At 40.5% G+C, this 15,289-nt stretch overlaps 1 protein-coding gene across 1 annotated transcript; it reads left to right on the forward strand.

Annotated features, from left to right (window-relative positions):
- Nucleotides 1-446: 446 nt before the first annotated feature.
- Nucleotides 447-15,017, forward strand: APOH (apolipoprotein H). The gene is made up of 8 exons (XM_066386626.1): nt 447-590; nt 1,066-1,242; nt 2,536-2,632; nt 4,979-5,055; nt 6,902-7,090; nt 10,562-10,741; nt 12,326-12,523; nt 14,873-15,017. The coding sequence occupies exons 1-8, from the start codon at nt 527-529 to the stop codon at nt 14,926-14,928; spliced, it is 1,038 nt and encodes a 345-aa protein (XP_066242723.1). The 5' UTR covers nt 447-526; the 3' UTR covers nt 14,929-15,017.
- The last annotated feature ends 272 nt before the right edge of the window (nt 15,018-15,289 follow it).

The raw sequence follows: 15,289 nt of genomic DNA on the forward strand, positions 1-15,289 counted from the left end.
GACAAACAGTGTTTTATGCTTCTATGATATTCTTTCAAATCATACATTTAGACACTGGAATATCATTTTAGAGGCATGTAGACTGATACCCAGAAATGAAGAGATGATCTTAAATTAAGTTCACATGTCAAGGCTGTGAGTGGAGCAATCACATCAGCCTTGTGGTGGTCCATCCACGATGAACACAAAACAAAGGACAGAGTATGAGAGGTCTGGGCAGAAGACCCGGCAAGCTGGAAATCACGAGGATCCCATCAGTGGCAATCATGAACTGTTTTGTGCCTTTAACATACATGGTATAAGACAGAAATCATCAACCAATGATTTCACAACAGACCCACAGAAGTGGAAAGTAAATAATTAAAGAATGTAGGCCCTGGAGTTCCTTTTCAGATCATGATACTTTATCTTCTATTTACATAGAAAAAAGTACACAAAAATGGTTAATAGTTAAGCAGTTTCATATGTGCAGCTTTCGTTTTGGTCGAGACAAGCCACTTTGGAGTGCCGGCGAGAAGCATCCACAATGATCTCTCCAGGACTCATCTTGGTCTCGAGCTTTCTCTGCCATATGGCTATGGCAGGACGGAGTAAGTACTCATTGCTTTTGCAAAAAATAATTGATATATCCCTCCCGCTGGTGTATGCCAGGGGTCACTAACGATAACTGAAATTCTGTTTAGGGTGGATGCTGGAGAGCCTGGGTTGATACTTATTTTTTAATATTGCCACGTTTAAAGGTCTTCCAGAAGTTTTTTTTATTATTAATTTTAATGGGGTGACATTGTTAAATCAGGGTACATATGTTCAGAGAAATTTGTTATTTTTTTTAATTTTTTTTATTATTAATAGAAGTTCCTTAGACGGTTTAAGACTCAGTGGACTGAACTGTACAATGGAGATGACAATAGTACCCTTCAAAGGCTGTTGAGGAAATTAATGAGCTATGGCACAGGACTTGGGAGAGTTACTATGGATAGTATTAATGAGTTTTCATTGCTAGGCCAGCCGAACTTAAAGATGCACGTAGAGACTTCTTAACCAACTGCATTGTGCTCTATTCAGCCTGTCCCAGGCCGGAGCATTTACCATTTGCCACAGTAACTCCCTTGCAAACATCTTATGAGCCAGGGGAGGAGATAACGTACTCTTGCCAGCCGGGCTACGTATCCCGGGGAGGGATGAGACGGTTCATCTGCCCTCTGTCTGGACTCTGGCCCATCAACACGCTGAAATGTATACGTAAGTCAGTGCCTTCTGGCACGTTCTTTCCCTTGTTTGGATTCTGGACATTTTGGAGGAATAACCTATTTTATCATGTTCGGGGTACAGAAGGCCAGCAGTGTTGTGGGATGGGGAGGGCTGTGAAGAAACAAGAAAGTCTTAGGGTTCTTCCATGGGCGATGAGGACAAGGGCAGTGAGTCCTATTTAGAGAAGGGGAGATGAACTTAGCCTGGAACTGGGGGAGATGTAAAAAGAGACCTGGTTTGACTAAAGGAAGAGAGAAACACTGTAGAAGTGAAAAAAGGAAGTGCAGATACTCTGAGATTTACACAGATGCCAAGGAGACGCTTGAAAAAATAAAACCTGAAAAATCATTATATTTCTGGACTTTGGATCAAAATGCAAGCAGACTTAATAGTTATTGAAATGACAGTAAATTTCATCTAAATTATGTTTATATTACATGTTATATTTATAATAAAATATAAATATATTATACTAAATTAATCATATAACCCAAATTATATACATTGATATCTCATTATTGCTTTATGATAGATGGTTACTTTTATTCATCAACAGAATATAGTCCTGTGATAGCTAACTGGCAGTATTTTTCCAGTCAAACATTGAGCAATCAACCAGAAAGAATTTCTGGCAATTTTATGTAGAAATGAAGTACAGTACTAAAATTAATTATATGTGCCTTTCTAGGCTTTGGTGATTTTGGTCCTATAGACACGACCTTTGTGAAAAATTATACATTCTCATACACATGATTTTAATGTACTCTGATTAAAAAATCAAAACCAAAAAAAGACCAAACACAATTTTTAATGAAAAACCACTATAATATCATTAGGGAATTTTTTTTTTGAATCAGCCATAACTCTGGAACACTAACAATTTCATTTTTCAAATTTATTTTCTATGTGTATATTTTTGCATTATTATAGAGCACAGATACCATTTTGTGTTTTTCTATTTTCATCAGCATATTGGACCATTAACTGTCTCTACAGTCATCATAATTAATATTTTATTGGTTGTATTATAGTTCAACTCTTGATTACCATCATCAATTGAAACAATACTCTGGTAGTGAACATTTAGACTGTTAAGATTTTGTTATTAGAGGTAACTGTGGAATGATCACCTTCATGCCTATATCATTTGACTTATTTTAGTTATACTCTTAGACTGTCACCAGTACAGTTATTGGATAAAAGGATAGAAATGAATTAATATATTTTTATTTTAATAGCAAATTCTATAAATAGATATTTACCTTTTTTATCTTTGAATTGCAGCCAAAGTATGTCCTTTTGCTGGAATCTTAGAAAATGGAGCTGTACGCTATACAACTTTTGAATATCCCAACACGATCAGTTTTGCTTGTAACCCAGGGTAAGGACTGATGGGTGGGTGAATGAGTAGCTAACAGATGAAGCACATTTCTATGCCCTTAAGCTAAACATCAAGACTAGTTCATACTTTATTTTGAGGCTTGGACTTGCTGAATTCAAATCACTGAATACAAATGTACCATGGTGCTGAGGGTGGGTAAGGGATGGAGAATATGATAATTAATGAACTATATCTAATTTTTCTGCTCCTTATTTATTTATCTGAGGAGATACATTGAAATTATTGACAACCTGACCAGTGATAGTGCGTTGGAGAGAGTGTAGACCTGGGACACTAAGGTCCCAGGTTCAAAACCCCAAAGTCAACAGCTTGAGCCTGGGTTCATCCAGCTAGAGTGCAGATTCACCAGCTTCAGTGTGGGATTGCTGGCTTGAGGCTTGAACATGAGATCATTGACATGATCCCATGGTCGCTGGCTTGAGGCCCAAGGTCACTGGCTTGAGCAAGGGGTCACTGACTCATCTTGAGCCCCCTGGTCAAGGCATGTATGAGAAACAATCAATAAAAAACTAAAAGTGATACAACTATGAGTTGATGCTTCTTGTCTCTCTCCCTTCCTCTTTCTATCTTACAAAGAAAGAAGAAAGAAAGAAAGAAAGAAAGAAAGAAAGAAAGAAAGAAAGAGGAAGAAAGAAAAAAAAGAAAGAAATAAAAATAAATAAATAATAAATAATTGATAACTGTCAGGGGTAGGGAGTTGGGGGGATTTAGTAGGCAGATGGAGGAATGGAACAAAAAGGAAACAAAGAGAAAAAACTCAGGAACATGGACAACAGTGTGGTGATTGTCTGGCGAAGAGGGTTGAGGGAGGTGGAAGAAGGTCTGGGGGATAAATGATGAGGGACAGAGACTTGACTTGGGGTGGTGAGCACACAGCACAGTGTACAGATGATGTGTTGTAGAACTGTGCACCTAAAACTTTGTATAATTTTGTTAACCAGTATCACTCCAATAGATTTAATAAAAAGGGAAAAAATTAGAAAAAAGAAATTATTGAAACTGGATAATAATTCTTTATAATTTCTGAGCCAAACCTTGGCATGAGGATTAAAATATTTTAGGAATTGGATTTGGATGTTAGCTATAAGGCTGATGGACTGAGGTGGAAGTCTCTAGAGAATACAATGGAGAAGTTTGGGAGTATGAGGACGTAGACCATAGTTCTCTTAATTCCCAATACAGTAAATGTCCTCAGGAAGAAGACGTGGTTGGTAATAATAGCTCATCTGCCACTACTGGTGGTGACATTGTCAATAGCAAGTTGGCTGTACATAGAGTAAGGTATAACTTTACTGAGGATCCTTGTTTGAGGTTGGAGATTAAGAAATCCTACGTGTGAAAGAGAAATGCAGTTCTTTCATCTGATACACAAATTACTGGTGGGTCTGATGACAAATGGCATTGAAAAAATTGGCTTCAAGGACAGAATGTTACATTTTCAATGGAAATAGACTGCACTGTTTTGTTTGTTTGTTTGTTTATTAAGTGAGAGGCGGGGAGGCAGAGAGACAAGCTCCCGCATGTGCCCCAACTGGGACCCACCCGGCAAGTCCCCTACCTGGTGATGCTCTGCCTATCTGGGGCTGCTGCTTCATTGTTCAGCAACTGAGCTATTTTAGTGCCTGAAGCAAGGCCATGGAACCATCTTCAGTGCCCAGGACCAACTTGCTTGAACCATTTGAGCCATGGCTGTGGGAGGGAGGGGGGGCGGAGAGAGAGAAAGGGAAGGGGGAGAGAAGCTGATGGTCGCTTCTCCTGTGTGCCCTGACAATGAATTGAACCCAGGACTTCTACACACTGGGCCAACTGGCCAGGGCTTTTTGTTTGTCTTTAATTACAGTTGGCATACAATATTATATTAGTTTGAGGTGTACAACATAGTGATGAGACATTTATATAACATACAAAGTGATCAACCTCATAAAAGGCTACAATGTTTTTATATATTCATGTGACAGGGCTTTCAGAAAATGAATGGTAGAGATTACTCAGATTGATTCATTTTGTAGTCCTGAAAAAGAAATGGTTTTTCTGCTTCACATAAGAGTCAGTTCATTTATCCAGCTCATTGAAGGTGAAGGATTTGGGGGTTTAGCTATTGCATCCACCAGCTATGGACCCTCCCTTTCTTCAAGTGATTCACCTGCAGCCTTAGGCTGGAAGACTTGAGCCTTAGATGGGTGTTAAACTCTTCAGGAAAACAACATTATAAAATGGGAATGAAGTCAATAGCATTCTTCTGAAGCAATGCACAAAGGGAGAAGGCATTTGAGATGCTCTCATGGGTTATTTTCCTGCTTGATGGATTCAATTTTCCTTTGGCAGGTTTTATCTGAATGGAGCTAAATCTTCTAGATGCACTGAAGAAGGAAAATGGAGTCCGGACCTTCCTGTCTGTACTCGTGAGTCTGTGGGTCCCAGTTATGGGGAGGGTGACCAGTTGGTTTGCCTGGGACTTTTCTGATTTCAGCACTAAGTCTCAAGCCCTTGAAACACTTCAGTCTCAGCTCCATGAGATGACTGGTCACCCTTGTGGGGAATGGTTCATCCTGATAACATCTTACTTTGGAGGAGGAAGCAACCACTTTGGGATGACAGGAGGGAAGCATTCTACTCATGAACACATTTTGTATCCTCTCCCTGATGGAGCCAGTGATTTCTGGGTTTGTTAATTCCAACACTCCCACAATGTTTTGGCAGGGGCTTGCATATGTGTGGCATTGGTCTGTCAGTGACTGCCACCATTGGACTAAAAGAACTTCTGGATCAACCACCTTCTTCCCACTCGGGCACCTCATTTATTCGTTTACTCATTCACTCATTCATGTATTCAATAAACATCTATTGAGGATGTAATATGCACTACATCCTGTTTCTAGCATTGAGGCTACAAAGCTAAGCGAGACTCAGCTCTGCCCTCAGCAAGTAAGGCTAGAGATGAGGGAGACAGGAAGTCACCTTCACAGGAAGCTTAGAGCCCATCACAGGGCCCTATAAGACCTCAGCATTCTAAAAGCTCATTGAGTTTCCTTCAAAGGGTTAGATGTGTTCAGGGGATGCTCAACTGAGCAGTCAGGGTCAGCTCTGGGCTTTGCTTTTATAAGGAGGGATATTCGTATACTCCCTAACTTGTGATTTCTGCACATACAATTTTGACCAAGAGGCCTGGACATTACAATAATATTAATTTTTAACATTTTAGTGAGGTGTATCCTAGACAAAGAAGTGGAAAAGTAAAGCATTCTCAAATAAACAAGTTTGAGAAACATTAAACTACAGAAAAAAATTTTAAGGCTAAATTAAGTAGTTTTGTTTTTTTTTACTCAGTCCTAGGAATCACTGTGGTTCTTATTAATAGTTTCTCCTTTTAAGCAGATTTATATCTCCTTCATAAAGTCATTTTTTTTTTTAGTAACAAGCAGAGAGACTATTTCAGCTTCTGTCTAACCTGAACAAGCACTCTTCACACTGTGATGTACATCTGAATCTCCTAGGCATCTTGTTTCAATGCAGTTCTGGTTCGTGGGTCCTGGGAGGGCCTCGGCCTCTGCGTTCCTAACAGGCTTCCGGTCAGTGCTCCTGCTACTGGTCCACGGAGCACATGTTGAGACTCTAGAAACTCAAGATTCATCATAGTTCGGTCTGCATTAAGTTCTGTTATGTTAATATAACTTTACCTGAACTTGCTCAGACTTTACACTAGTCAGGTTAAGAGGATAACCTATACCATTTCTCTGTATAGAGCTCCTTGTATGAGCTCCAGAGTGAAAAAAAAAAAAAAAAAAAAGCAGGAGGTGTTCACTAGGAACAAACAAACCTGAACTGAACTAGCAGTGGAACTCAGATGTCGCAAGTGACTTAGCACCGAGTTGCTGCAATCAGTGATGATCACAGGATGGTCCCTGAGCAATGTTGTCCACCTATTCTGACATCCAGAAACACCTTCCTTCGAAGTAGCACTGGGATCAAAGACTCAGGGAAACCTAAGCTCTATGGGATTCTAACAGGCGCATTAGGGGTGGCAGCACTGAAATTCACTTCAATTTTTAGTTTTGACTGGTTTAGACATCTGCTTTTCAGGTCAAATTTTCTTAGTTGGCTTCTACCATGGGTCGTTTTTATTCTGGCATTTGATCAAATTTTGCATTTTCTCAAGTTAATCTTCAGGTTTTTTTTTTTTCTTTCTGGAAAAAGTATACTTAGAAGCCTGTGATTTTTTATAAAAATTATGGTTTGTTCTTGTTCCAGGTATGAGCTGCCTTCCACCACCCACACCTAAATTTGCAGTACTCAGTGGTAATGAGTCATTGGCTAGAACCAGCTTCTTCTATGGTGACAAGGTCATCTTTAAATGCTTGCCACATTTCGCCATGTTTGGAAATGATACTGTTACCTGCACAGAACATGGGAACTGGACTGCATTACCAGAATGCAGGGGTAAGTGCAAGGATAAGAGAAAATGATTATGTTAGTGGTACAACTCCCATTGTTGAAAACTATTGAACATTCTACTATCGTTGACTGTTTCAAATGAACATGTTTGGCATTGTTGGTAAGTGGCGAGCATAGCTGCCTTCTATTGTAAATGACCAAATGTTTATTGGTCTCCCTCATGTTACCTGGCAGTGCACTAAGTGTTTGGGACACCAGATGAAGGGAACCTGGTTTCTGACCTCAGGGAAACCCTACAGAATGCAAAGAATTGTCTGGAGCAGCCTGGGAAATCTTTCCAGAGGAGGGGCTTATAGGACGAGTGCATGCTTAGGGGAAGGCATGCCACACAGGGCTCAGGGTGTGTCAAGTCTGGACGGCAGGAAAGAACAGGGTGTGTACACAGGCAGCTGTACATTGTGAGGTTGGTGAGGAGAAGCCTCGATTAAGCGGAGATGAAAGTAAAAAACTGGATTGCAGTCAAATCATTATAAACTTTTACCTACATTTAAGAATCACGAGGCCCTGGCCGGTTGGCTCAGTGGTAGAGCGTCGGCCTGGCATGCGGGAGTCCCGGGTTTGATTCCCGGCCAGGGCACACAGGAGAAGTGCCCATCTGCTTCTCCAACCCTCCCCCTCTCCTTCCTCTCTGTCTCTCTCTTCCCCTCCCACAGCCGAGGCTCCATTGGAACAAAGTTGGCCCGGGCACTGAGGATGGCTCCATGGCCTCTGCCTCAGACGCTAGAATAGCTCAGGTTGTAACAGAGCAACACCCCAGATGGGCAGAGCATCGTCCCCTGGTGGGCGTGCCGGGTGAATCCCGGTCAGGCGCATGCGGGAGTCTGTCTGACTGCCTCCCCATTTCCAACTTCAGAAAAAAAAAAAAAAAAAAAAAAAAAAAAAAGAATCACGAAAATAATTGATTAAAAAAATGATACCAATTCTTTTTCCCTGCGTTTGAGCTATCCTCACTATCTTTAATTTTTGTCAATCACATAACAAATTGTAGAATTTATCATCCACACAAAGAGTCATACTAAGGAGTTAACTTCTTCTGTAGTAGACATTTTAAGGATCTGTTGAATGATTCAAAACATCAGTGCTTTTCAGCATGAGGAAACTACGGGTAATAATACCGAGTGTCTGTTGGGGGACTGACCTCTGCCTAGGCACTGATCCCTGCTTTGTATGTGTCCTCTCATTCTACCAAGTCCTAAGTAGGTACTTAAAAATTTTTTCCCAACGTCGATGTATCAACTAGCAATATGTTGTGACATTCTCATTCTCCCCACCTTCAGATACTTTTTTCCCCTGAACCATCTGAAACCATTCCTGAACCATCATGACACTTACCCATAATACTTGAGCATAAATATCTAAGAAAAAGAATTTTCTCTTATATTATCACTGTACCCAAGACACTGAACATGTTTTGAAATGTTAACAATAATTTAAATAATTGTAATAATTAAAACAATTTAAAAATGCTTCATATGTAAGTTTTTCTAATTGATCCAGAAGTATCCTTTATATGTGTGTTTTATTTTATGTGAGCACTAATCAAGAAGCACACATTCTGTTTGGATGTCCTGCCTCTTTAGACTCCTCTAATTAGGAAGATTCCCTGACTTTCGAGTTGTCTGCCACTGACATTTTTGAAAAGTACAGGCTAGTTGTCCTATAGAATGTTCTTATATTAATTCGGTTGATTTGTTTTACCTCATGATTAGATTGAAGTTAAATAATTTGTTAAAGATTCATTTCATCATGTGAGGAGGCACATGGTGTTCATCACTGGTCATGTTCTGTTTGATCTCTTGGTCAGGTGGGGTGAGTGGCAGATCTGTTTTTGGTAAAGGCCATCTTATTCTTTGCAATGAGCTACTCAAGCGTGATGCTTGGCAATTGTGTGGGTATGCTCTCTCTACATGCCATTTTCATATCCACTCATGATCCAGTTCTGTGGTTGCAAAACGGTGATTATCTAATTCTGTCTTTCCTTCCATATTGTTTAGCTGGCATTCTTCTACAGAGGAGAGCTTTTCTTCCACAGACTATTTCTTTAAGTATTACTCTAGACTCTAGACTTATAGTTTTGTGTTGTGTGTGTGTGTGTGTGTGTGTGTGTGTGTGTTTTGTTTTGTTTTTGGTGTGAGTAGATCCTCTATTATGTTTTTAGTCAAAATTTTAATTGAATTGATTGGAGTGGCATTGCTTAATAAAAGCATACAGGTTTCAGGTGTACAATTCTATATATTGCACTGTGCTCACCACCCCAAGTCAAGTCTCCCTCCATCACTATCGATCCCCCCTCTACCCTCTTTTGCCTCATCCTACCCACTTTTCCTCCTGCAATCTCTACACTGTTGTCTGTGTCTATAAATTTTTCTCTGTTTAATCCCTCCACTCAGCTCCCCCACCCCCATCCACTCTGACAACTGTCAGTCTGTTCATAGAGTCTTTTTCATTTAATGTGTGGAAGAGTCAACATCGAACCGAGCAGTTTAACTCTGAAGTTTATCCTCTTAAACTACCTCATTAACCTACCTCACAAGAGCTCTGTGTTCCTGGCTTCCCCCTTGCTTTCTTATATTGGAGTAAGCAGAAATATGGGTTTGGGGCTCTGCTTTTAGGAATCTTAAGAAGGCCTGAACGCAGCACTATTTTTTTTCTTTGTATTTTGTGCTGGCTTCTCGTATAGTCTGAAAATAATCATGAGAATTAGATTTAACTTTTTTTTTTTTTTTTACAGGGACAGATAGAGAGTCAGAGAGGGATAGATAGGGGCAGACAGACGGGAACGGAGAGAGAGATGAGAAGCATCAATTATCAGTTTTTTGTTGCAACACCTTAGTTGTTCATTGATTGCTTTCTCATATGTGCCTTGACCGCGGGCCTTCAGCAGACTGAGTAACCCCTTGCTCAAGCCAGCGACCTTGAGTCCAAGCTGGTGAGCTTTTTGCTCAAGCTGGCAACCTCGGGGTCTCGAACCTGGGTCCTTTGCATCCCAGTCTGACGCTCTATCCACTGCGCCACCACCTGGTCAGAAAGATTTAACATTTAAAATCCAAATAATGGTGTTCTGTTGTGCATAGAAAGAGTCTTTCTGTTTTAATTTCATGGTTTGTTGGTTAAAAGAGACAGATAATTTTTCTTCTTTCAAACTTACCATCTTATACTACCTGGAAATGAAACTCACAATAAATGATGCCTATGACTATGTGAAAGCCTGAAGAACTTGGTAACTCATTTATGTACTTTCAAAAGGGTGTTGTTTCTTTTTTAATGTCCAGGCTCCCATAAGTACAAGATAAGAGAGACAGAATTAAGCATTAAGGTACCTAGAAATTACATTTCAAGTCACAGGAACACCCTCTGTTCAATGGTATAAGGGAATACGATGGTAACAACATATCCCGTGACTACTGGACAACATCACTATTTATACTAATTATTTTTTCGAATACCTTATTTTAGAAGTAAAATGCCCATTCCCATCAAGGCCAGACAATGGATTTGTGAACCATCCCGCAAAAGAAGCACTTTTCTACAAGGATAAAGCCACGTATGGTTGCCATGATACATATGTCTTGGATGGCCCAGAAGAAGTAGAATGTAACAAATTTGGAAACTGGTCTGCACAGCCAAGTTGTAAAGGTATGAAATATGGGTGAGGTCTTAAAACACATCTGAATTTATCCAGTGGGTCACCCTTACTTGCCATTTTCTTGTCCAATCATTTTTGACTTGTTGCTCAGACTTGCTTCGCAGGGCACAGGGCAGCTCTGTGCTTGGCAAACTCATTTGAAATTAAAATGTATGACATTAACAGATCCTTTGTAAGCACTGATAATATGGTGGAAGATTGCTTTAAAGTCTTTTTCTATGAGAATTCATTTCTAGTTAAGACTCTTCTCATTGTTGCAAAAGCCAACCACATAGTTCAAAGAAATGAGGGCTTATAAATGGGCAGCAGTCAATGAGATGGACATTGAAGAAGAGGAAATGAAACACAACCAGTCCTCCTAAGAACTGGAGCTGAAAGTCAGGAACAAGTGTTACCTTTTTCATATCTCAATGATCTCATGGTCTTTCTCATCTCCATGTTTTTCTGCTTACTCACCTTGAACCTGGCCAGACTCTACATCAAGACTTCTCAACAAAAGAATTCATCACTCATGCATCTTTTTTCCTGAGCCATTCCTTTATATTTAATTAGGTGCCTATCCTTGATATGGTCAGTGTCATGCTTATGCAAAGAACTACAACCTAGCCCTATTTATCTGCTCAGGTTGCTGTGGGCTGGACAGTGTAAGCAGAAAAGGGAATTAGGCACAGCAGGCAAAATGACGTATGGCTAGTGTTTAAGGTCAGGGTCGCCTAGAAGCAGAGCCTAAGACAGGGATTCAGGTGCAGTTGATTTGTTAAGAGGGTGTCTCAGGAGAAAGACTGATGCAGGTAGATGGAGTAGGAGACTGGTTCTCAAACTCCGCTGTGCATCAGAATCCCACAGAGTTTCTGACTCGGGAGATCTGGATAGGACCTTAGAATTTGCATTTCCACCAAGTTCCCAGATGATTCTGATACTGCTCATCCAACTAAGTTTTGAACAAGTATGTGATCTCAGCTCAAGTGTAACCTTCCTTTTATCCCCTTAGAAGCTATGGACCATAAATTTTACCCCAGAGTTCATTCCACCAAGAGGCAAGGGGACATGCTTTTTGTATTTTCTTGCTAATTAGTCATTGCTGTTCCCTTCTCTGACCCTGGGGTTGGGGCTGATTTGCATTACCTCCTAGAAGAGTTGTCTTCCTTATGGCCAAAGGCAATCTTTCAGAGAAAGGAGCGTTTTTTGAGCTGTCAAGCAACCCTCAAAGTGGCTGGTGGGTGGGTGCCTAGCTTAGTAAATGGGTCCTGAGTGGGCCAGTGCAGGCTTACAAGAAATGACAACATCTGGTAGAAGTCCCTGTTCACTGAAGCCTAGAATCTGATGCTTCTGCCCTGACCTTCTCATGTGGCTACTGTAGGGGAAGAAAAGGCCATCTTGGAACCCATGACTAATGGTTCTATTGATAAAGAGCTTTCATTAGCAATGATATTGTTACTATGTACAGTATTGGGATCTTCTGGTCTTGAGCAATTTGTTCTAGGAGTGCTCATCTACAGGTTCAAATGCTACATTCTCTTTCAGAAAGACTAACAAAACTCTTAAGTTTTGACTACAGACATTGTTTTTTTCAGCATCTTGTAAAATATCTGTTAAAAAAGCTACTGTGATATTTGAAGGAGAGAGAGTAAAGATCCAAGAGAAACTTAAGAATGGACTTCTGCATGGTCAAAAAGTTTCTTTCTTCTGCAAAAATAAGGAAAAGAAATGTAGTTATACAGAGGATGCTCAGTGCATAGATGGCACCTTTGAAGTCCCCAAATGCTTCAAGGGTAAGTTTAACACTGGCTAGGACTTCAATTTGCCCCTTATTATAACCGCTACTTTTATTACATAATGACTGTAAGAAGCCATGTCATGTCAATATGGTCATTGGTCTTTTTTTTTTTTTTTTTTTTTTTTACAGAGACAGAGAGAGTCAGAGAAAGGGATGGACAGGAACAGACAGACAGGAACAGAGAGATGAGAAGCATCAATCATTAGTTTTTTGTTGCACATTGCGACACCTTAGTTGTTCATTGATTGCTTTCTCATATGTGCCTTGACCACGGGTCTTCAGCAGACCGAGTAACCCCTTGCTCAAGCCAGCAACCTTGGGTCCAAGCTGGTGAGCTTTTGCTCAAACCAGATGAGCCCGCACTTAAGCTGGCTACCTCGGGGTCTTGAACCTGGGTCCTTAGCATTCCAGTCCGATGCTCTATCCACTACACCACCGCCTGGTCAGGCTGGTCATTGGTCTTTAAAAAGAGATTGAGTGTGCCCTAGCCATGTAGTTCAGTTACTTCAATTGTTGTTCCTATATGCCAAAGTTGAGGGTTCGATACCTGGTCATGGCACCTACAAGAATCAATCAATGAATGTATAAACAAGTGGAACAACAAACTGATATTTTTCTCTCTCCCTTCCTCTTTCTCTAAAAATCTACTAAGAAAATATTTTATTTTTTTTAAAAAAAGAGAGATGGAGTGAGAGGAAGCAGTAAGCTGCATTAATTTCTTTACTTACATAAACATTGTTCTTTCTAATTCTTTTCTTTAATACTCAGGGTTGTGATTTTATTTGATGAATATTGAGGTGAATGATGCCATCTTGTACCATTTCAAATTAAGCTTGATTAGTAATAATAATAATAATAATAATAATAATAAATGGAATATGTACCACCTTTTGGTTCCAAATTAAAAAGAACTCACCCAAACTACAAAGTAACTCATGGCAATGGTAATTGGTTTAGAACCCTCCAACATTTTTTCCCCTTTCTTCAGCAATTCCTAGAGTTTGAAAAGTACCCACTAGAACATTGTATTCATCAGAGCAAAATGTTTTAAATAAGATAATTTTGTCTGTGAGATTTAAAAAGTTTCTAATAGCCAGCATTTGGAGCTGCTAGCCTTATATGGTTTCATGTTTAGGGTTTGACTATCCTTGTGTGAAGGAAACAGAGGCTGAGGCTGTGGTTGGCTCTGGGTTTTAAAATGGTCCAAGCATGTTGCCAGCCCTGTATCAGCAGATGGGAGAGAGCAGAGTTGGGAGCAGGTGCAGAGAAGAAGAGAGGGGGCTGAGAAGTGGCCAGCTAGAGAGACAGAGGGAAAGAGCACTAGTAGTCAATACCCATTTCAGAGGTTTGATTATTAGAAGTGTTATGCATGACATTGAGTTGGTGCTCACTCAGTGACAGTTATGATCATTACAAAGAGTTAGAAATGCACTGAATAAATTGTTATTGTTCGAAACAGAGCAGAGCCCTGGTGAAACGTTAAATACCAACTTGGCAAAGCACCGTAAGCATAGTAGAAATCAGCATAAAAAATATTCGCGGAGGATCATTGAAAGAAACAGAGCTTTGTTCAGCGGTAGAGCGTCGGCCTAGCGTGCGGAGGACCCGGGTTCGATTCCCGGCCAGGGCACATAGGAGAAGCGCCCATTTGCTTCTCCACCCCTCCGCCGCGCTTTCCTCTCTGTCTCTCTCTTCCCCTCCCGCAGCCAAGGCTCCACTGGAGCAAAGATGGCCCGGGCACTGGGGATGGCTCTGTGGCCTCTGCCCCAGGCGCTAGAGTGGCTCTGGTCGCAACATGGCGACGCCCAGGATGGGCAGAGCATCGCCCCCTGGTGGGCAGAGCATCGCCCCATGGTGGGCGTGCCGGGTGGATCCCAGTCGGGCGCTTGCGGGAGTCTGTCTGACTGTCTCTCCCTGTTTCCAGCTTCAGAAAAAAAAAAACGCAAAAAAAAAAAAATAAAAATAAAAAAGAAAAAAAAAAAAAAAAAAAGGAAACAGAGCTTTGTTGACATATTTCTTCAGGCCGTTCTCCCTCCCAGTCTTCAGACCGATGCAGTGATGTTAGTGTGTTGGAGAATAAAAGGCTGATACAGTTTTTATTTTTTTTCTTTTAATCTTGACTCTCAGAGTCACAGAGAACCTTTTATTTTCTGTCCTAGAAAAGAGTGCCTTGTCATTTCCCTGATGCTTCTCGTATCACATAAACCTCACACTAAATGGATTCACTCATATAATTATGTTTATTCTCTATATTTGTAAAATGTATTTGATTTGTCTCAGCCATTTAACAAATTAAAGAAATGATGATTTCTCATAGACTGTTTATCTTTTTCTCTCCAAACAGAGCACCATTCTCTCGCTTTCTGGAAAACTGACGCATCAGAAGTACAGCCATGCTAAACTCGTTTTCAGGTTCAAAATGAAATGTTATATCTGTGTTTTTCCAAGGAACATAAAGGAAGTGGAAAAAAATAAAGTGATTGGATTTATGGCCTTAGCCCTTGATTGCATCTTTGCTCATCCTGGCTTGGTTTTAGTTACGCTATCTGGTTAAGAACCTAAATATTTGAAACACCATCGTTTCGTGGCAGTGAAGTGGACAGTGTGAATAATGACCTGGGTACCCCAACTCCCTTTTCCCTAACTCTATTCTCCAGTGCTCTTACCTAAAACAGCTATAGTTCAGCACTTTTGATAGATTGGCCCACAGACCCCTGCATTGGCGTTGCCTAGTACTTAGTACAAAGAAAAAAATGCCAGG

This window comes from Saccopteryx leptura, chromosome 5 (assembly GCF_036850995.1).
Source record: "Saccopteryx leptura isolate mSacLep1 chromosome 5, mSacLep1_pri_phased_curated, whole genome shotgun sequence".
Lineage (NCBI taxonomy): Eukaryota > Metazoa > Chordata > Mammalia > Chiroptera > Emballonuridae > Saccopteryx > Saccopteryx leptura.